The sequence below is a fragment of the Branchiostoma floridae genome, chromosome 3 (genome assembly GCF_000003815.2).
Source record: "Branchiostoma floridae strain S238N-H82 chromosome 3, Bfl_VNyyK, whole genome shotgun sequence".
Lineage (NCBI taxonomy): Eukaryota > Metazoa > Chordata > Leptocardii > Amphioxiformes > Branchiostomatidae > Branchiostoma > Branchiostoma floridae.
Window position 1 is genome coordinate 30,883,605 of NC_049981.1, and position 23,027 is coordinate 30,906,631.

The following is a 23,027-nucleotide window of genomic DNA, read 5'->3' on the forward strand; positions in this document are numbered from 1 at the left end:
AAACCTGGTGTGCCTACAAAGCATGGTGATTTGAAGACAACCAGCCATCTGGATTGGTCATAAAGCACAAATCGCCATTAAAATTGAAAACCATGCATTTCTATACATTTAACCTAATTTTTCAAACCAATTATCATCAAAAACCAAATTATCAACAGTTTAGATGAACATACATGCCCCAACAAGAGCACCAATAATATCTGGTCTATATGTAGACAGGTAGTCACTATAGTCAGGATTTTTATTGCTTGTATCAGTAGACCATCGAAACAGGACATCTTGGCAAAGTGGTCCTTACTACATGTATATATGGATGATAACATGTACAGCTTTGACTGTATCAGGTATATATATATATGAATAATGACATTGTGTTATGCTGGTTTCTTGTCGCTGGGGTTCTGCTAATTTCCCATTCAGGTAGTGTCGCGCCCATTACATTACGACAGAGCATTATACAACATTGCTCTTCACAGCGGATGACTTTCAATAATGCGGCTCCCTGTCGCTAATGAAATTATGGCATGTACGGCAGGTGTATGTACTGTGCAATCTGTTCCAGCACACAACTCTCCTGAGCATAATGCCGGATTACGCCTACAGCTGTGAAAAATTTGCCGAGCGACAGTGGGGTGTTGGAGCGTGCGTTTGTCTCACCATGGCGCAGCCAGATCAAATTTCGTTAGTACATACATTGTATACAGGGCTCGGAATTGAATTTTGTCAATAGAATGCTGTGTACTGGTGTACAGAAGTACCTCTACACTTAATATATAACCTTTCACAACTGAACAATTTTGTGCGCTGCATCCAATTTCAACTGCACAAATTGCCTATGCACCCAGTATTTTGAGCCCTTATTCACAAAGATTGCAATTTTGGCTTGATGTGTTTCAACACCTGCAGCAGTTGTTTGAGTTGACACCTCCAACTCAACTGTCACATTTTCACTTGGTAGGTTTTGAAAAAGTGATTTGAAATTCAAATTTTTAAAGGATTTTTATGATAAGCAAGTCTTTTTCCAGTGCTTTGTCAAGCAAAAAATCATTTTGGTAGCTGTTTATAAGCTCAGCAGAAGAACAGGAAACGTTGTTATATGTAGATGGGACATTTGTTCAATCATTATGTACTGCATATCCAGCATATGAAGCACACAAATTCAGATAGTTTTATTCATATACAGGTATACACAAAGACAGATAGATACATTAGATTTTTGTATTGCTGATAGCAAGTTTTTCCAGGATGATTGAAGCATTGGTCTATTCACGTAAGACGTACATTGCGATCCATAAATTAGATTACATTGAGTTGTTGCCTCTATTGAGTTCTCTTTGTATTACTGTCAATCAGTATCAGTTTTTCCAGCAAGTATCGGTTCCTTTCCTGGGGTGTGTGAATGGCGGCGGTGCCGTACTAGGTGATTAGAAGCGTGCCCTGAGAGTCGGCGGGTTTCATGCGCCAACCGGGAGGCAACAAAAGACGCGATTCACGAACCGGCTGCTTCGCGGTTCGTCGGTGTCCAACCGTGAAATCAGAGCGCCGACGTGAATAGTAATAAAGAAGCCGCCGCCAGAACCGGGGCTGGGAGGGGGATATGCGGTTGTCGCAGATTAATCTCTGACTTTGCATTTTTTTTTTCTACTTCTCTTCCTGGTGTGTAGTTGGCTGGAAAATTAGATTATGCAGCCAGAGAATTCTAAATGTCAAATGAGAATATTGTGATGACTCAAGAGATGTGAGCTTCACCCCCAGAATGCAGGCTTATTACAAATTTACAATTCTTTATCAAGGAATCAACTGCATCGATTAATGTTTGTTTCTTAGTTGTATCCTTTGAACTTTGACTTTGGCTAATTCAGATTGCAAACAATATGATCATACTTTTACTACTATAATACACTGTGTATGCTTTCCTGGTGGGACATTGTTACTGTTTTGCTTCCTATGACTACAGATATCTTTGAAGCTTGGCTAGCACGGAATTTTTAGTGAAATAGGAGGAAAGCACTGCATGGAATACTGGTATGTGCTTGCTGCCTTGCGCCCAGGATTGTTTCTGCATGCTCGCCTTCCCAGCATCCCTTGCTTTCCTTCCCAGCATCCCTCGCTCTCATTCCCAGCATCCCTCGCTCTCCTTCCCAGCATGCCCTGCATCACCTCTCCCTCTCCCCTTCTTCAGATGATGACGACTTTGTTTCCTCGGACTCGGTGTACCCAGTGCAGATCCCGGCCTCCTACTTCCCCCATTACCCCTGCCACCAGAACCTGTGTGAGTTTCCCCCACTTCTTCTCAATCACTCCTTTTCTTACCTTAAGACTCAGTCCCTGATCTCACATCTTTACGTCTCAAGACTCCTTTACTCGATCACTAACCCTAACCCTCAGGCTAAACTACTTCAGTCCTATATCGATATCCTCGACTCTCAGGAAATTCCACCCAGTTTCCACATTTCACCCAGTCATCAAAAAAAATCTGAACCCCATGACGCAAAACTGATAGAAATGCATGCATCAGCTGAAAATGACGGATTTAAGAACGAAAAATCAACAGTATGGGCTCCCAAACAAGTAGCGAGATAGAAAAAAGTTAGAGCCATAGACAGCCCTATCAGTCTATCATACCCCTGCCACCAGAACCTGTATGTTTCTCAGCAGGGCAGTTATACCGGTTATATAGGTACAGATACACCAAACTCATTGAGTAAACCTCACTGCTATCGAAAGGGCTGCTAGAAGAGTGATAAAGTCAGGATACTCATCAGGCATCGCCATCGTTGTTCCTATTTTTCCCCCTCCTCCCTCGCATGCACCGAAATTATCCTGCAGTAAATTCCGATGAAGGTATTTGTCATTTGGGGGAAGATTGGCGCACAAAATGTCGTTTTTGTAAAGTTTTATGGCACTTTTGTTGATGGTTTTCATCCGAGGTTTGCGTGCGGAAGCACGTTTCCCCCTGACCTCCATTTTGGAGTGCTTGACCTTGTCGTGAAGGTGATATGAAATTCTATTAGATTGCACATTTTTATGGTGTTTTATTACATTAGGACGCTAATTTGACAGCTTTGTTTTCGGAGGGGACACACATAACAATCCCTCATTGACCCAGAAAGGGAAATGTCTAACATCAAATCACAGTTATTCTTCAAATCAGAGCAGGACAACTTCCCTGATGGATTATCGTGGATTCTTCCGACCATTTGCATTTATTTTATTTGCCTTTGCAATGATTTAAAGTTAAACATCTTATTTTTGGATTTTTCTTAGAGGACGCCAATACATGATTACCATTTATATTAGACATTTCTGAAGGTGTTTCTGCTAAAAATTATGTTTTATTACAAAGATTTGGTTATAGATTTCTACTAACTGCCCCCTCCTACCATTACTGTCTTTAACAAACTATTTCACAACAGTCTGTCTTTGCCTGTTCCTGCCAAGTTAGGCCACACCAATTTAAATTGTTGGATTTAAAACAGAAATGCTTTACTGAAAAAACGTGATGAAGACAAAGTCTGAGCACCAGGTTTATGCCTTGGTGCACTCAGTTTTATGGAGTAAATTCGGTCATGTTCATGTTTTCCTCTCTGACCATTGCTTTTATGACATCTGGTTTGTACATTTTTACTTTAAAAATCCCAGAACCAACGAATCAAATTGGCTCGACCCTATTGTATCCTTAACACATTCAGATTCATTCGTGGCCCTCTCCCTCTTCCCAAAGACCCCATGCAACACAGACTGCAAACTTTTGTGCCAAAGTTATGTGAAGGCGTGCGCGTTGTACTTGGCAGAACGCAGCGTCGTATGTCACCAGACTCGCGGGTGATGGCAGTCGTATGTCTTGCCTAATGTATGTGTGCCGGGGTGGAGGATCCATCATTTTACTCATAAACCGTTCCGAAGTCCCCATTTGTTGGGATACAGCGCATTTATTGACTAATGATGTCGTAAATCTGGGTGCAGAAGTGAGAAGAGGTTGCGATCGGGGAGTTTTGGGGTGAATTGTTGTTAGGAAGGGAAAATGGATGCTGTAAAATGCTGGGTTAACAGTTGTCAGATGTTTTCGTGTTGTTTTTTAAAACAATCTAGTTTCTGAAATTGATAACAGGGAAACAACTCAAGAGTATCTTGTGAAGAAAGACTTGCTTCATACCTGAAAAATTTGGAGTCCCGCAGAGGTGCCTTTTTTTAGTCATATTGCCTATGTGTTTATAAAGTTCTTCCTCACTTTGCCATAAATGAAGTAAAAGTAACGATGTAAAGTCCCCATTTGTTGGGATACAGCGCATTTATTGACTAATGACGTCGTAAATCTGGGTGCAGAAGTGAAGAGAGGTTGCGATCGGGGAGTTTGGGGGTGAATTGTTGTTAGGAAGGGAAAATGGAAGCTGTAAAATGCTGGGTTAATGGGATAATTGTCAGATGTTTAAATTTTCTATAGTTGATAGCGGGGAAAACGAAAGTACAACTTTTGTAAAGAAAGTTCTTTGCATTTGCTTCTTCTATATAAGAGGGAAAACGGATGCTGTGAAATTCTGGGTTTATGGAATAATTGTCAGGTGTTTTCTTTTGTTTGTTTTATTCAAAACGAGGTTTCTAAAGTTGATAGCAGGGAAAACTCAAAGTACAACTAAAGAGTATCTTGTGAAGAAAGTAAAGTTACTTGCAGTTGCTTCATACTTGAAAAAGATGAAGTCCCTCAGAGGTGCCTTATTAAGTCATGTATTTTTGCAATGTTTGGTGCATATTTGCTCAGTTTGCAGCTACTTTATATGGTATGGATGACTTTTTGGAACCGTCGAAATTGATGCGCATGCGGATATCATCCCTTAAATCATATCAATACGGCCTCAAATCAGGGAATGAACAAATTAGTTTGTCTGATCTTAATTCCTAACCCACGGTACAGTTTATACTTCCCCACTCTTGTAAAATACCGTGCTGGTGTGTGTGTGTTACAGTATGCGGCAGTTTTTACTGTCGCTTAAAACTTTATGGTAGTCCGAATCAGGTTCACTGCTATTGGCTTCATGTTTGGCAGCAAATTTGGGCAATTTCGAGCGTCGTAACACCAAAACTCACGCCGTAAACTGTAGCAGGTTGAATTGAAATGAACATTGGAATAGATACAATGGGCCTGGTCACTCGTTTTGTATGGGCAAAAGGGATAATAAAGGAACAATATGCCTCCACGGTCGCAATACACTATAAATATTATAAGGCTTTAGTCACTTTATGTGACCTTATGTTTTGGAGCAGTCTTTTCAAACTGCGTTTTTTTTTACTATTCCACTTAGCTGCACGTTTTGATGCTATCGCTTATACGTCTTGATGCTATCACGGATATGGTCCACGAGAATAATTTTTGGAACACGGACTAACGACCCGTTTCACCTTGTGTGAGGGGTCAAAGCTAATCTGTATCGTATCTCTCCCGCCTCCGTCGGATTTGTTATCAGCACTTCCTTCATCAATTTTCAATTTAGACCCTCTGTTCGCGTTTCCCATTGAAGGTGGTGTGTAATATAATCCGAACCTCCGTATTAATGTAACACGAAGCCGACGGATTAGCGACCCCCACAAGACAGCGACACGGATGTCGTGCAAGGTCAAACGGCTCAAGGTGACCTTGTGGCTTGCGTTCTAAAATTCTAATTGCAGGCATAAGGTGATACCCGCTCTTCGGTCACTCCCATCTATTGATTATGTCTCCAGTACTGTCTTTTGAGGAACGTGTGTCTTTTTACCTCCGCTGTAAAATAGACAAAGTTCACTTCGTAATTGATAGCCACAACTTGGCCTTCTGACCACTCTAAGACAGCTGCCCCAGAGTTTGTGCGTTGTCGTGCTCTTTGCACCTAGCCGGTGCCCAATTTCGTGCGAGGTCGTGATAACCGTTTGACAGAAATTCGTAAGAAAGATCGAGAGTTCGTGTTGGTGGGGGAAGGGTAGGATTGAGGGGTCAGAGGTCGGCTGGTGGATTAGTATCCCTAATCTATCACTGTGCTCTGCGAAAATGATTTTTGTCCGAATTGCCCCACCTCTTGCCAGCAGGACATGAATCTGACACTGTTCCTGGCGATAACAGGACCGCGGGGGCACTCATGGGGTCGCCGGAGAACGCAAAACTCATCCCTCAAAAGCCCCTGTTTCCTGGGCGATTGGACTTGGGGTCGAGTTCCCTGGCTTCTCGGGTTGAAACGTATTTCAGTCTGGACATATAATATATAAGCAACTTGTATTCATTTTCAAGGCTATGTTTTGTTATCTGTGTAGCCAAACATTTTTGTCATGCATTGTAGCTGGAAGTGATGAAATTCAAATTCTCTTTAGACTGTGTAGGAGAATTCATGAATGGCTTTCATTCTCATTGCAGTATCTTCAGATAGTATCAAATGACAGTATAAATGATTTTAGTTGATCTTAGTTTGTAATAGGTGTGCATCATAGAATGAAGTGTGCAGCAAGTAGATTGCACAATCAGCACTTGAGAAACTGCTAAGTAGTATCCAGTAGCTATGGGCTAGTGGCTTGCAGTCTCAATTTTTTTTATAGCCAGTAGGATTTGAACCCCAATGTGCAGAGGACTGATAGGAGCCAGTTATAAACTTTCAGCCACACGAGTTCATGATATCGATAGAATGTGTGAAGTGAGATATTTTATGTACAGGTAATAGAGAAAGTTGCAGCATTGAATGATTCATGCTACTACAAACCTGTACTAGTGACCACCTCTACATAAGGGCCATCTGGGCATTGATATTCAGTCAAACCTGTACAAGTGACCACCCTAATTTAAGGACCATCTGGCCATTGATATACAGTCTAACTGTACTAGTGACCACTTCCACATTAGGAACACCTGGCCATTATTTCTTTTAGATGGTCTCGCCATGGACTTAAGTATTACAAACTCTGCCTATAGCAAGTTAACCACCTGTCTGCCGTGGCCATTTTCTTGTCAATTAAGTGGACTCTATTGACAGGTTTGGCCGTGTACATGTATTTGCTTGGTATAGGGAGGAACATACATACAGCAATAGCTGGTCAGTGACTATATACCCTCCACTCTTCATGTACATAATTGCTATGTTTTAATTGTTTCATTAACTTCATCGTTCCTTTGTTTTACCATGCTCCACTTCATACCAACTTCAAAAGAAAAGAAGAAAAAAAGGATTGTCAAGTTGCATTTTACACATTTTTGTTTGTTTTTTTGTTATTCTTTATAGACATGAGCTCGTCCTCCGCAGCCCTAACTGTGGATCCAGGCAAGCCCTATGGATATCCTCCTGGTGAGTCCAACTTCACAGTCCCTCATCTCACATCTCAAGACGTCTTAACTCTTTCCTTAACCACAACCCTCAGTCCCTCATCTCACATCCTTACTTCTCAAGGCGTCTTAACTCCCTCCTTAACCACAATCCTCAGTCCACACAGTCCCTCATCTCACATCCTCACTTCTCAAACCTGCACAAGTGACCACTTCTTCACAGTCCCCCATCTCATATCCTTACTTCTTAAGACGTCTTAACTCCCACCTTATCCATACCCTCAGTCCACACAGTCCCCCATCTCACATCCTTACTTCTCAAGGCGTCTTAACTCCCACCTTAACCACAATCCTCAGTCCACACAGTCCCTCATCTCACATCCTCACTTCTCAAGGTGTCTTAACTCCCTCCTTAACCACACCCTCAGTCCACACAGCCCCTCATCTCATATCCTCACTTCTCAAGATGTCTTAACTCTTTCCTTATCCACACAGTCCCTCATCTCACATCCTTACTTCTTAAGACGTCTTAACTTTCTCCTTATCCACACAGTCCCTCATCTCACATCCTTACTTCTTAAGACGTCTTAACTTTCTCCTTATCCACACAGTCCCTCATCTCACATCCTCACTTCTCAAACCTGCACAAGTGACCACTTCTTCACAGTCCCTCATCGCACATCTCAAGACGTCTTAACTCCCTCCTTATCCACAATCCTCAGTCCACACAGTCCCTCATCGCACATCCTTCCTTCTCAAGGCGTCTTAACTCTCTTCTTAACCACAACCCACAGTCCTTCCTCGTATATCCTTACTTCTCAAACCTTTGCAAAAGTGACAACTTCTTCATAAGTACCATCTGGCCAATGTGACCACTTTCTGCTGGTTCCTTAGATAATTTTTCAACAGACACAAGCAGTAAGAATCTTGTCTATATTGAATACAAAATCTTATCAGCCCATGAGAGGTCTTCTTACGGAGTTTGACTGAATGTAGACTCTTGACTCTTACCACCCAGCCTTACCAGTCCCTCATCTTACATCCTTACATCTCAAGTCTCCTTAACATGATTATTAACCCTAATCCTCAGACTAAACTACTTCATTCCTATATTCTCCTCTCATTGAGAAAGTCCATTGAAAAATCTGGACTCCATGACGCGAAACTGATGAAAATGCATTTCCGTCAGCTGAAAATGTCATTTAACAACGAAAAACTAACAGCATGGGCTCCCAAACAAGGAGTGAGATGGAAAAAAGAACTGGAGACGGAAAAAAGTTAGAGCTGTAAACAGCCCTACCAGTCTATCATACCCATCACAAGCCCTCCCCATCACAATTCTCCCCCGAGGAGGTATATAGGGAATGACAATCATGGTGCCAGCCATAATCATACTCATCTCATACTCAGCTCACACAAACTCAAGCAGGAGTGATCCAAACCACTACCGCCTAAGCACTCCCCCAAAACCTTCTCTTTAAGGCTTAGCGCTTGATTTAGCTAAGAACCTTCCCAGGGCCATTAGTAATAGCTCTCCATTTAAAGAAAATTTGCCTTCACCATAAAGAAGAAAGCGCGATTGCACTTTCTCCCTCCTCAAGAACGAATGATCAGGGTCAGACCGTGACTTAACATCCTACACAAGTCCGTGAGGAGACATTTTTATAAGGAGCATAACGTCCCCCAACTGTTACGATGCTGGTAACCTTTGACTATCACTGCCCAGTTACTGCTTGGTAGTTGCCCCCTATATCCTTTATGTTAGCGCTGCGTGCTGGGGTTATGTGCTCTAAGGCACTTTGCCGATCGATTGGTTAAAGTCAGGAAGAGTTGTAGTTCCTTCGGGAGGGCTCGGCCAGAGTTAAGGAGAAGGGAGAGAGCTCTTCAGTGATCTGTCTTGTCAGGGCGGTAATGCTAATGTCTTAGAACTTTCTAAGGGCCTTTCCATCATATAATAGAGTAGAGATGGTGTTCAGGCATTCTCCCCATTCAGACAGTCATTTTCCCCAAGTGTTTGTAGTACGAGTGAAGTTTGACTACTGTGCTGTTTTTGCTGAAATGATAAACAATAAAGGTATTCACTGTCAGCGTAAGAAAATGTAGATTTCTTCACAAATTTTCATTACCATAAAATTATGTTTTAATTTGTATCCAATACTTAAGAATTGATGGTAGGACAACGGTATGACAACCATGCTCTGACATCTCTGAAATTTTGCAGCATGAAATTCCAGCATTTTCAGTGCGCCCCCTTCCCCTTTCTTGTTAGTGGAGGGGCCCCACCTTTAGCTGGGAGATGCTACACTGTAATGGGCAACCTTTCCAATTGGAGAGGACAATAAAAGTGAAATGTAGGTATGAAGGGATACCTGCCGATGTGTTAGAGGGGACCAATGGATTCGTTTCGGTTCCAACGAAACATCCGTCTTGCAGAGGGTTTGGCTTGAATGCAGAAGTACTCATGCATTTTAGGAAGTGGGTAGAAAACCTGAGAAAAGCTCCAATTTTAGTACATGTAAGTGGTCTTAAATGGCTGCAAATTTAAAGAGAACTCAAGCTGGTGTGTTGTGCAGAAAGGCAGTTGTACCGGCTATATAGATAAAGATACAGATACAGAGGTCTACTGAAAAAAAACACATATGCAATGCGTGTATCGATTGGTGTTTGGTTCTAGTATTGAAACAAAATGAGGAGGGGGTCTGACACAAAATATAGTGAAAATTGAGCAAGAGGCCAGGTAGGAAAAAAAGGGACTTGGAGGGAACTTGTATCTTCTTCTAGACTTTGTGTATACCAAGGTACCGACTTTCCTCTCGGACACAGCTCTCATGTTTGTCAAATTGAAAACAAAACATCTAAAAAGATTAAGAGGCCGTCTCTTTTTTTTCTCCCCAGACAGATCACAGTTTCGTAGCTCAATTTTCCAGCAATAAAATTTGTGTGGCCAAATTGAAAAACATTTAAATACGACAAAAATTTTAAGAGATCGTCTGTCTTTTTTCTCCCCACACAGATCACAGTTACGTGGCGCAGCCTGACCTCACGCGGTCCACCGGAAACGTCCGTGGCTTCCCGGTCATGCCGACACTCGCCTTCTCCGACGACAAGATCCCCATGACGATGTCCCCTCTCCATAGCAACAACAGCCTCAAGATCAAGGTCGTGCCACCGGACGTGCCCATGACCCGACCCATCACCCCTAGCAACCGGTCCGCCACGCCCAGCAACATGTCAACCCTTCAGCGTAACGCCCAGATCATGAGCAACAGTCTGCCGGACATGCAGCCCAGCACGCCGGAAATGTCGGACGTTGGGACAAGCACGAGGAGGCCGAGTTCAATCTACGACGCGGAAAACTTGGCGAAGATTCTGCCGTCCTACGTGGATCCGGCGTTCGCGGCCTGCGGAACGATAGGCGCCGAGGGCGGGAGGTTAGCGATACAGGAGTCAGGTGAGAAGAACACTTTGAACTTGTCAATGTTGGTTTGGAAGGACACTTGGAATGTGGAAATCCAATAAACGTTAAACCTTTTTTTCGTGTAACTTGTTGCAGAATGTACAGTTGAGTGTCACTGAGTTAAAAAGTCGATTATTTTGACTTAAGTTTCCACATTCCCAGTGTCTTTTCAAACTTATATTCTTAAAAACCCAGAAGAATCTTTTTCTAGCAGCTTTTCCTGTGTGGTGTCAAATTCCTTCGCACTACAGTAGCCATTTATGTTGGTCACATTATCATGAAACAGTGATCTTGCAATTTATGGACCAAAAAAACAAACAGAAACGTTAGACAATCAGAATGTCAGAGAGGAAGAAAAGCATCAAATTATTCAAAGGCATTAAAGGTGTCAAATCCTGTATACCCTAGTAGTCTTTTTTGTTGGTCACATTATCATAAACAAGACATCTTGCAAGCGATGAACCGGAAAACAAACAGTAGACTATCAAAAGGATGATAGGAACAGAAAGCATCGAAGGCACAACCCATTCCTTTCTTGTGTGATATTAGGTGCTAGATTGCCTACTAGACCTTTCTGTTGCTTGCATTTTCATAAACTAGCGATCTTGCAAGCGATGGACCGAAAAACACACAGTACACTATCAGTTACTTGATAGGTACAGAAAGCATCGAAGGCGACGTGCTGTTCTTTACCCAGTCACCCGTATCAGGAGGAGTCACGACAGAAGAGACAGGCGGTAATTCGCGGTGTCTGTTCCCACATGCTGACATTTTCAGAGTCAATTTCCCCTGATGGGAGCATCATTACCACACCTTCTTGTCCCGTTATGTTTTCCCCCAGCGAATGTGCTGCTAGGTTCACCCCTGACATTCCAAGGGGTCACCGGCGGCGTCACCTGACATTTTGTTAGATTTGTCCTCTCTTGTGAAGGTCAATGAAAATATGGATGCTCCGACGTTATCCCTCCCTATTGATATTCTGCTGTTGATTTTTTTTGTGACTTGATGCAAATTTGGGAGTCGAGAACACAGTCAGATGTAGTAGAGATGTTAGAAACTAGCTAGTAATTTCACCCGTGTTTCTTTTGATAAAGAGATTTGGGGCAAATTGATCAACTGACTTTATTTTTTTAAAATCTGAAGTTCACATGTTCAATAACCCTGTAACTGCATTGCACTGTTGTGCTTTCTTCCATTTTGGTTGCCAACATATGAAACTATTTTGTAAAACTTGGCACAGGAAAATGCCAGTTTGTCTCAAAGTGATTCAAGTTTCTCTCCAAGTATGTTAACGTTATATGTTAATTCAGCAAATATTTCTAAAGCTAATATAACAAGTGTTATAAAGTTATCATTAGGGTTTATCAGTCTTATCAGAATTGTTGACAACAGGTGATAGAAAAGAACACTGCAAGGTTGAGTCAAGGGCAAGGACTGATGGTGTCTTGGAAGACATCTTGAACCCTCCTTGCTGTGACATAATTGGGAAGTTGAGCAGAAATGGTTTGGAAAATGTCAAGTCATCAGTCTGAGATAATGAAGTGCTCAGGAGCTGTCCCTAACTTCGTTGGGTTGTGTGAAGGGGGCGGTCGACCGTTACCGCCGAAATGCCAACAGCAATCACGACCAACCATGAGAGAAATAGGGCGGTGCTGGTGGCATTTATTGTCCCTTAAGACATGTGGGAGTGAATTAAGGAAACCTGGGGGGCGGACCTCGACTTTAAGGAGCTCAGACAGTGATGAAGGACATCTCGTGATAGCTGGGTAGGGAGAGAAGGGATTATGGGATTGTGTGTGAAATAAAGAAGACTCTTGACGTGTGAAACATGATTATTAAAGACACAAAATGTTCTAGGGACAAGTTTGTGTTACACAGCCCCATATGCTGTTCATTGATGCTGAATGTGTAAATAATTTTTCTCAAAAGTTTACACATTCTTATTTTTGTCATAACCTACACTATTCATCTTTAAATATTTGTTAAAGATTGTAGAATCATTTGTGATTTTGAAATGACCTTGAAGACTTATGCTTTGTTCTTTTTTGCCCCCCTCCCGCAGGTGTGAGCCTCCTGATTCCCAGCGGAGCCATCACGGATGGACACACAGAGGACATTTTTATCGCGGTGTTGCGTGAAGAAAAAGACAGACCAAAAATGAACGCGAAACAGACACTGTTGGGCCCTGTGGTCGCGGTCGGCCCCCATGGACTCCACTTTAGAAAACCCGTCATTGTGACCTTCGGGCACGCGGCGGGATTACGGGAGCGAAACTGGGAGTTAACACTGCTGTCCAGCGAGAGTCATCCGAACAGAAGCCCCTCCTGGCAGGTCAGTACAGAACTGCAACCAGACTAATGCTTTCCTATAGGAATAAGGATCTTAGCTGTTGGACAAGCTAACAATTTTCCTATTAAATTTTTTTATGAAAAATACTTCATAGAGTATTGGATTTCTAGAATCAAAATATTTTTTAAAGTCACAATCAGTGGAAGATGACCCATTTTTTCTGAGTTTGTCTGTGCCCATTGGTTGTTGGAAAATTAACTTCAATGTAAAAGTGATGCATGACACTTCATTTGCCAGGTTGATTATGAGAAAATATAGATAGCTTGATTAAGTTAGAGATAGATACATAGATTGATTGATTAATTGATTGATTGATTGAACGATGGAATATAAAAATCAATGCATCAGACTCCTCTTGCATTGCCAGGTTGACTAAGATCCATAACTATTGAAGTAATTGCTATTTGGCATATCTTATTACCAGGTCCTGGATGTCTAACCTTCATCGAAGACTAAAATAATAACAGATTGATTGATTGACTGTTTGATTGCAGAACTTGGTGCTGATTGGCGAGGAGACGTTAAACACGACAGCGTACTGCCAGGTTGACGAGCGGGACTGCCACGTGATGGTGGAGCATCTCTCCTCGCGCTACGCTCTGATTGGTCAGTCCGCGCCGGCCACGCAGGCCGTCAAGAGACTGAGGCTGGCTGTGATTGCCGCGCCGCTGCAGCCGTCTGGCGATTACAACTTCCGGGTCTACTGTGTGGCCGACAACTCCGACGAACTTGAGGTACGTTCTCAAACAAGTGCTTTTAAAAAAGCTGGCATTTTTTTTCTCCTGAAGGCAGTCAGTCGTTAATACGTCAAATTTGTGACACCTCTTACCATCATACAATGCTAACAACTCCGATGAACTTAAGGTACGTTCTTCTAGAAACGTCATTCTGTATGAACACTCTTACTTGTTTTTGTTTTTTTCCTTGTGTCGCTTTATTACTAGCCTCCTCAACCTCACCCTGACACCTTTTGGCTACCCTTAACATGTGCAAAAAATTATTTACTTTCAGCTCTAGTCATCCGTTGATGTACCAATTATACAACACTCATGAAAACAAGCCTTTTCAACTCCAAACTTTTTCAGCTCCAACCCTTTTTCTTTGAATTTAAAGCTTAAAAAGATGAAACTAGTCTGTTAAATACATGACATAAAAAAGCCTTTTTTGAGATTTTTAAAGTGAACCATTGGTACATTGTGGATCTCGTGTCATCACCATTGCAGTTTCTCATGGTAGCAACCAGACGAAAGCTTGCATTGCAAAATTCCCTCAGGAGACCCAGACAGAAGTTAGCCCCACATTTCCGCCTGCCATTCGTCCCTCGCACCCACTCTCTGGACCTTGTCAAAGCCTGTCCCTACTCTTAGTGGTGGTCTGTTATTGAGGAGTCCATAATGTGAGGTTTAGGGTGGTCTGGGGAGGAGATAAAGAGCATTTTGTGCCAGACAACTCACAAAGAAAACACAAGAAATTCAGAATACTAGTAGCTGGCACAAATTTTTAGACTATAGTTACTGTTACTGTAGTAGATTTGTAATAAGTACAATATTGTTGAAATATTTACAACTATTTAAAACTGAGGGAAGTCTGTCAGATTCCATTGAATATTTGGTAACTAGCTCTTGACTTTAATGTTTTGTTTCATAGTTGGTAAATAACTGTGAGTGAGCTACAGTGTAGTATGACCTCTACCTGCTGCTAAGTTATAACTCTGTAGCTAGCACAGATTTGGAGCCAAATTAAAAGACTGCCTGAGTCTGAAGGAAGAAGTTTGATAACAAAAGATTCCAAAGACGCACAGACAACACAAGAAAACCAGAGTTTCCCCAGACAGTTCTGTAATCTCCCTCCCCTTCCTGTGATGTAATGCCACACGGAGTAGCTTCCCTCAGCAACTTCCCAGACATTCTCAAGCACAAACTTAGAGATATTGAAGAAAAAGGAGGCTGGGAAAGAAACCTCAATCTATCAACATTTTACTCCATGGGAACGATGTGAATCAAGGTTGTTAATTTCCCCTTAGAGTATGATTTCAGATCAACATTCCATGCTAGCATTTGATATGATAAGACCACGCCAATTGATTCCATTGGTTCTTCAAATTTTTTAAACAAAAGTATAGCAAATGGACATCATAAAAGCAGGGTTCAGGGGGGGGGGGAAACTTGAATATTGCCATATTTAGTCCATTAAATTGAGTGCAACAAAGCATAAAACTGGTCCTCTGCCTTTGTTTTCAGTGTTTTTCTAGTCAAGCATATCTTTTTGAATTTTTTTTCAAATCCAAGAACCTAAAAATGAGACAGTTGTGGCCTAAAAAGTCCGAAAACCAGTCTATTGATTTGGTGTGGCCTAACGTTGCCTAAAGCGTTCCCACATTAACAAGACATACCCCAGGGTGGAGGAAACAAGTGTCCGGCTGTGTTTGACACCAGGCTAAAAATACTGGCAGGCAGGAACAGGTCTGCTTTGAAGTGGCAGGACCTGGGAAATGTCCTGAGGTCGGAGAGTAGTGGGAAACATGTGGGAACCTGGCAGGGGTTTAGCTCCTGTCATTTAACCAACATTCTGTAGATTAGAGCCACATATTATTTGAGCATCTGCCCAGAACAAAGTCACTTATCTTGATATGTTTTGTGTGTGTGTGTAGTCTTTAGTTTTTATTATTTTGTTTCTCAGCAGTTTGTTTCAGCATCAATTCATAAAGAAAATATTGCAATGTATTTTACTACAGCAAAAGAAAACAATTTCATGCTGTAGATCGGAGCCACATATTATTTGATTTGAGCGATAGAGAAGTCACTTATCGTGATAGAAAAAACATGGATACATTGTATGTGTTTTTTGTGTGTGTAGTCTTTAATTTTTATTATTTTGATTCTCAGGAGTTTTTTACAACATCAATTCATAAAGAAAGAAATTGCAATGTATTTTACTACAGCAAGAGAAAATAATTTCATGACTGTCTTGTAGCAATGGAATTCAGAGACTGAAAAAAATCAATCTTTTAAGAAGGAATTCACATCATTTTAACATTATCTCATTTTCTCCCCCTTACAGGGAGTGGTACAGTCCGAGGCTATGTTGGGGGGTCAGATGCTGGACACGCCCAAGATTCTCCCCTTCAAGGACAACGGCCGTGACCTCTGTCTGAGCATCGAGGAGACTTTGCCAGGATGGAAGAGCCGACTCGGCGCAAACTTCCAGGTGAGGCTTCTAGTGCAGTGGGGACACCTAGCAATACTGGTGAAAAGTGCAGGCACCTGTTACAACAAATAGACTGTTGAACACAATACACCAGTCTTTTAAAATTTTTTGGGTGGAAAGAATGTGAACTTCCAGGTAGGAAGACTGGTTTCTGGTGCAGTGGGGACATCTAGCAGTAATTTCAAAAACTGCAGGCACCTGCTTTTACCAAAAGAATGTGCAAACAAATGCAAGTAAAAGTAACATCAGAAAGTAGTGATGTGCTTCCAATGTTTTTGTAGATTTTGATAATAGTTCCCCTTATTTGAAATACCTATTTGAAGGTTGTTGTTGGCATCCTTCTGTCTTGAGAGACAATGGAGTAGGCAAACTTGCTGACTTGAGTTATAACTAGAGTTCGGGGACCTCATACCTCCATGAAATATTTATTGCTTTTTTGTGGATGGTATGTATGTTTATAGTTGGTTGTATTTGAGAGTAAAAGTTATATATGTTATGGGAAAGAAGTGGTGTAATCATTTAAATATCGCAAATGGGAACAAAATATAGGTGCGAATACCACAGACAGTAACCACTCATTTTCCAAGACAGGCATTATGTTCTACATACTGGGTAAAATCGCAACTGTATGCTTTGTCATAATATGACACATGACAAATTCAATAATGAAATACAAGAAATACAATACAGGATACAAACACATCATCAACACAACCAAAAGGACATGAAATATCCGTCAACCAATACCTATATGTAGGATACGGGGACAAGTTGATGCCCGATATATAATAATGCAAATACTTACCAACACAACATCAGCATAAGCCACGCGGAGCACAAAATCTAACAGCGCAAACGAAGTAACACACCAGGTCCCCAAAGGTACAAGTGGCTAAATACAAAGTTATTTATCATATTCAAATTGTCCAGCATCGGGAAACAGTTGCCCAGCATCGGGAAACAGTTGCTTTAAGGAGTTAAATGTTACATTACCCTAACCAGTTGCTATACGCAACAACTTTTCAGATAAGGGATTACCTAACACATCCACATATTAGATATGTAATACATCCAATTACATACTAACGAAACGTCCGCGTAACGCAAGTCACACCACAAAACATCTAACAACACAAACGAAATATAACATACTGTGTCCCCAAACGCACAAGTACATACATGCAATTTATTATCACAATCAAAATTGTCCGCCTCCCAAAACAGATGTTCTAAAATGTTGGGCTGGGCAAACAGCGGGTCTAATTAATGTGCCAACTGTTACAAATATTTCAAACAGTCCTAAGCAGACATAAATAAAACTACTGGGGGTTCCCCAAACAGCTGTCATAGAAATCACCTCACTATCTGCTTGCAGCTAAGCCCATTAACAAACACATAAAGCACGATGCTTGTTCCAATATATCTCAAATATAGGGGTGATTTCTGATATTATTACATCAATTATAACGACGGATACGGCTCCCAAAATCTCATCGATTCGAGCTTTCATCACCCCACCAACACAACAAGTATGAAACCAATCCATCCAGCCGTTCTTGAGTAATCTTGTACACAGACAGAGACACATAACACACCCCACCAACACAACAAGTATGAAACCAATCCACCCAGCCGTTTTTGAGTAATCTTGTACACAGACAGCCAAAACTCGGGATTCCCCAAACAGCTGTCATAGAAATGACCTCACTATCTGCTTGGAGCTAAGCCCATTAACAAACACTTAAAGCACGATGCCTGTTCCAGTATATTACAATTATAGGGGTGATTTCTGATACGTGCATCGTTTCACGACTGTGTGCAGGCACACCAAACCGTATGCGAATATCGCAAACGGGACATCAACTATAGTTGCGATAATCACAGACAGTAACGACTCATTTTCCAGGACAAGCAATATGTCATACATATTAGGTAAAACCGCAACTGTATGCTTTGTCATAATATCACATACGAAAAAACCAAGGAACCAACGTGCATCGTAGGACGACGGTGAACACCGGGCACACCAAACCATATATCAATATCGCAAACGGGAACAAAATATAGGTGCGAAAACCACAGACAGTAACCACTCATTTTCCAAGACAGGCATTATGTTCTACATACTGGGATAAATCGCAACTGTATGATTTGTCATAATATGACATATGACAAAAACACTACTGCAATACAAGAAATACAATACAGGATACAAACACATCATCAACACAACCAAAAGGACATGAAATATCCGACAACCAATACCTACATGTAGGATACGGGGACAAGTTGGTGCCCGATATATAATAATGCAAGTACTTACCAACACAACATCAGCATAAGCCACACGGACCACAAAATCTAACAGCGCAAACAAAGTATAACACACCAGGTCCCCAAAGGCACAAGTGGCTAAATACAAAGTTATTTATCATATTCAAATTGTCCAGCATCGGGAAACAGTTGCCCAGCATCGGGAAACAGTTGCCCAGCATACTAACGAAACTTCCGGGTTACGCAGCCCAAAACAGATGTTCTAGAATGTTGGGCTGGGCAAACAGGGGCACTAATGTGCCAACTGCTACAAATATTTGAAACGGTCCTAAGCAGACATAAATAAAACTAATGGGGGTTCCCCATACAGCTGTCATAGAAATCACCTCACCATCTGCTTGCAGCTAAGCCCATTAACAAACACATAAAGCACGATGCCTGTACCAATATATCTCAAATATAGGGGTGATTTCTGACATTATTACATCGATTATAACGACAGATACGGCTTCCAAAATCTCATCGTTTCAAGCTTTTATCACACCGCACCAACACAACAAGTATGAAACCAATCCATCCAGCCGTTCTTGAGTAAACATCTACACAGACAGAGACACCTAACAGAAAATATAACCTCCATTCCATGACATTTCATGGAGGCAACTAGGTACAAAATAACAGGTAAGGGACAATAAAAATGTTGTTTTCATTTTGTACTGACCAGTTTGTTATGTCATTTCAGGAGATACCATTCCACCATGTGTGGGGGAGCAGCCAGACCGGCCTCCACTGTTCCTTTATGATGGAGCGCACCGACCCCCAGATCCAAATGGTCACGGCCCGAATCCAAGTCTTCCAGGGCTCGCCTGAGGAGGAAAGGCAGAGCCTGAACATCACAGCAAGTGTCAGTAGAGAGGTAAGGAGTCTTCTACTTTCTTCTCACGTCTTAGAATATTCAATGTAGATCAGTGCTGTCCCCAGCTTTGGATTTTGTTTCATCTCATTCATTGTTTGGGAGCCCATTTTGTTAATTTTCGTTGTCAGATCTGTTGCATTGGTCAACTCGTTTGGCAACATTTATCGATAGGATGCGGTCTTGCGCTGCTACTGACATGATTTTTATGATATTCATACGTTGAGCATTCCAAAGTCGCTAGCTCATACACGTTGTTAGAATGTCACAGATAAGTGAATTACATTTCCAATACTCCTATAAACTGGATCAAGATCTCCATTTGGAATTTTGAGGAGAGTTCAACAGTTGAGCATTCCAAAGCTGCAAGCTCATACATAATATCCAAGCAGATCCTACAATGGATTAAGATATTACCAAACTGGCCAAGAAGTGTAGTCAGTCAAGAAGTGTCCATTTGCCATGTAGCAAAACTCACTCCTAAGCCGGCTTCACTCCTCTGCCAGCTTTTGATACTATCTTATGCTACTGTAGAATCTGCTTGGAGATTAGCTCATACACACTGTTAGTATGGTCATATGTACATGTCACTGATAGGTGAATCACATAAGGAAACTCTTTTTTTCTCCATTCTCCAGGGAAGAATGCCACAGACCACGCCGTCCCTCAGGCACAAACGTGAGCCCACCCTGCTGAGGTCGGAGAGCGACCTCGCCATCCCCAAGGCCCCGCAGACGCCCGCCGAGGTCTTCAGGTTACCCCCTGCGGTGCGGGCGAGCTTGCGAGGCTGCCTGGACATCCCCAATGTCAAGGGCAACGACTGGCGCGGGCTGGCCAAGAGGTTACAGGTCGACAGGTGAGAATTAACACCTAGCGCTAGTTTACCTTTATCTGCGGGGTAACCTGTGTCCGTTTTATTTAAAAACAGTATTTGGGGCTCTGAAGTCAACAGTCAGTGGTTTCAAACTGTAATATTTTGAAAATATCGCAATATGTCCATCAACGTCATAGCCCTAAATACCTGGTTTTTAAATACATTTGATATATGTTACCCCACGGATAAAGGTGAACTAGCATTACATGTACATAATAAAGTTTCTTTTCAAGCTCCTCAAGTTTAGGGCAATACTAGTTTAATATGTTGGTTTCTTAAAAAGATCTGCTGAACTAGAAAACTGGATGAAAAAAAAGAAAGCATGAGAACCAGGTTTGTGGCTCACAGTTTTGTGTACATCATTTTACATGTTTATACACCATACATTATGTTACATTTATATTCAACATTTGATACAAAATGTGCCATTTCAGTTTACTGAAACCCAGCTTGAGACTGACCCAGTGTATCCCCTCTCCCCATCTATAGGTACATCAACTACTTTGCGACGAAGCCCAGTCCGACGGACCACATCCTGGACCTCTGGGAGGCGCGTAACCGTGACGACCGAGCCATCGAGGAGCTCATTCTGGTCCTGAAGGACATGGGTCGCTCTGACGCCTGCCTCCTCATCGAATCGGGAGTCAGCACCCCGCTTGTAGCATAGGCCCTGCTTCGCTATGCACTACGCAAAACATGTGGAGAGACGCTACCCCGCGGCACGGTTGCTAAGCAGCTGTAGCCATGGATACGGTAACCACGGAAACCCGTGCTCCACATGCCATGTCAAAGACTTTATATAACTAACCATGAAGCACCTCAAAGTCTCTTAGAAAATTTTTTAAAAATTGGAAAAAAACATATCTAGAGTTGAGCCTGAGTTCACGGTCATACATAGCAACCGTTGGCATAGCAACTGTTGGCATAGCAACCAATACTGTGCTGACACGAAGAATACAATGCTGATTCTGGTTTGTATTGTATTTTCCTACAAGAAAAGCAGGTGGAATGAAACAAACACGTGCAGCAAAGTTTTTTCGCCTGTACCGACCAGGTGTGTTGTTTCACCTGTCGTTGTACCTGTCTTAAGTCTGTAGGGTTACTTAACGAATCAAACACGACATTTTTAGTCCATGACGACGTTTTGAAGATCTGTGTACAGAGCGAGATGTTCCCAATGCAATGTTCCTGAAGATGTAATGTTAGATATGCTCAACCCTCTGGCACTGTAGAGTCAGATATACCAGCCGGAGGGAACCTTGCAAATGCAATTGTACATTTTTATCACTATTTATTAAATGCACATTTCCCGCAGTTTTTAAATGATAGGTAATGTCGGTTTTGATAATGGTTGCTGTCCACAAAAAGGACCATTTTAAAAGCACGATGTAAGCTGTATCTACGAAATAAGGACTGTACAAGTGTATGTTTGTATGAAAATGAGAAACCATGGTCAGCTGTGCAGTTAGAATTCAGGGTTTCGAAGCGCAGGGAAGTTGTGAAGGAAAAAAATGTTCCTGTGATGTTAAATTGTATCAGAAAGACGAAGAGTTGATATTATTTATTCGTGACAATCAGTTTGTTTATATTTACTATGTCCAATTGTAACTTGTTGATATCTCGTTATGTTATGTTCCGTTCGTTAGCACTTCTAATTTGATTTCCGTAGCTTGTAGATTCGGCGGCCCGCTACTGTCAGTCCCTTTATTTTGCCATATTATAATTGTTTAAGTGGAAAGTCTAGTCGCACATATTCTACTCCTTACTCTGCACGTAGCACAAGATTTCACTGATATGTTAATGTTTATGTGACACGGGTTTTAAAAATCTGTGCGAAGAATTTAGGACTCTTTGCCACCCCTAGTGAGAGGGAAAGCATGATAATTGTGATATTTGAGACAAACTGCTAGTAAGAGCATTGACATATTTTTGTATATCAACATTGTTTCTGTACTATTGATGTAATGACATCTGTGTTGTACGCCATAGTGTATCGTTAACGCACCAACCATGCCTGACAATTTTTGTACTTGACCTTCATTCCACGTGACACCATTCCAAGATGGCCTCCACCCGAGTGTTTCATTCCACAAAAGGGTGAAAGGTCGATTCATTCCAAGCCATGGACATGTCTTATATGTGTGTGTACAGTTATCACTGCATCCATCGGGTTTCATAGCGTCGTTGTGAGTGTGTGAGGGGAAGGACTGCAAGTCGGTTACCATAGCAATGGTCACCATGGTAACAAACACTTTGACAAATAATGCAGACAGATACAGTTCCTGATGGAACATTGCAGGAACCAATGACATTCTTTACTGACAGCCATTTCGTTTTGAATGTATCTGATAGGATGTTACGATAACCAATGAAATTTCTCTGGACTGATGTGAAAGCTCCTGATTGGATGTTGTGGTAACCAATGAGCTTGTCTTCCCCCCAATGTCCTTGTCCCATTATAGATATCTCACCGTTGTACAGTGTGGCAATAGGAGTCCCAAACCTCAGTAAAAAAATGTACATAGTCACGTTTCTCCTAGATATGTGTAGCTTCCTTTGGTTCCCTAAGAGTATGATATTTCTCATTGTATTTATAACTGAACTAATTTGTGTTAATTACACAGATTGTATTATGTGCCCACCGTGTAAATAAAAAAAGACTTTTTATTACATCAAA

At 41.7% G+C, this 23,027-nt stretch overlaps 1 protein-coding gene across 6 annotated transcripts in view; it reads left to right on the plus strand.

Moving 5' to 3' along the window:
* Positions 1–23,027, plus strand: part of LOC118412479 (netrin receptor UNC5C-like) — a 139,127-nt gene extending 116,100 nt beyond the window's left edge. For 3 of the 6 annotated variants that reach the window (XM_035815361.1, XM_035815364.1, XM_035815360.1), the window contains 8 exons: positions 7,236–7,298; positions 10,290–10,727; positions 12,796–13,064; positions 13,577–13,816; positions 16,143–16,289; positions 19,306–19,479; positions 20,115–20,332; positions 20,840–21,054. In XM_035815361.1, coding sequence (XP_035671254.1) covers positions 7,236–7,298; positions 10,290–10,727; positions 12,796–13,064; positions 13,577–13,816; positions 16,143–16,289; positions 19,306–19,479; positions 20,115–20,332; positions 20,840–21,017 — 1,727 coding nt within the window. In that variant the 3' untranslated portion in view covers positions 21,018–21,054. Of the gene's footprint in view, positions 1–7,235; positions 7,299–10,289; positions 10,728–12,795; positions 13,065–13,576; positions 13,817–16,142; positions 16,290–19,305; positions 19,480–20,114; positions 20,333–20,839 lie in introns of all 6 variants that reach the window. The other 3 variants (XM_035815365.1, XM_035815362.1, XM_035815359.1) reach the window with 2 other exon arrangements.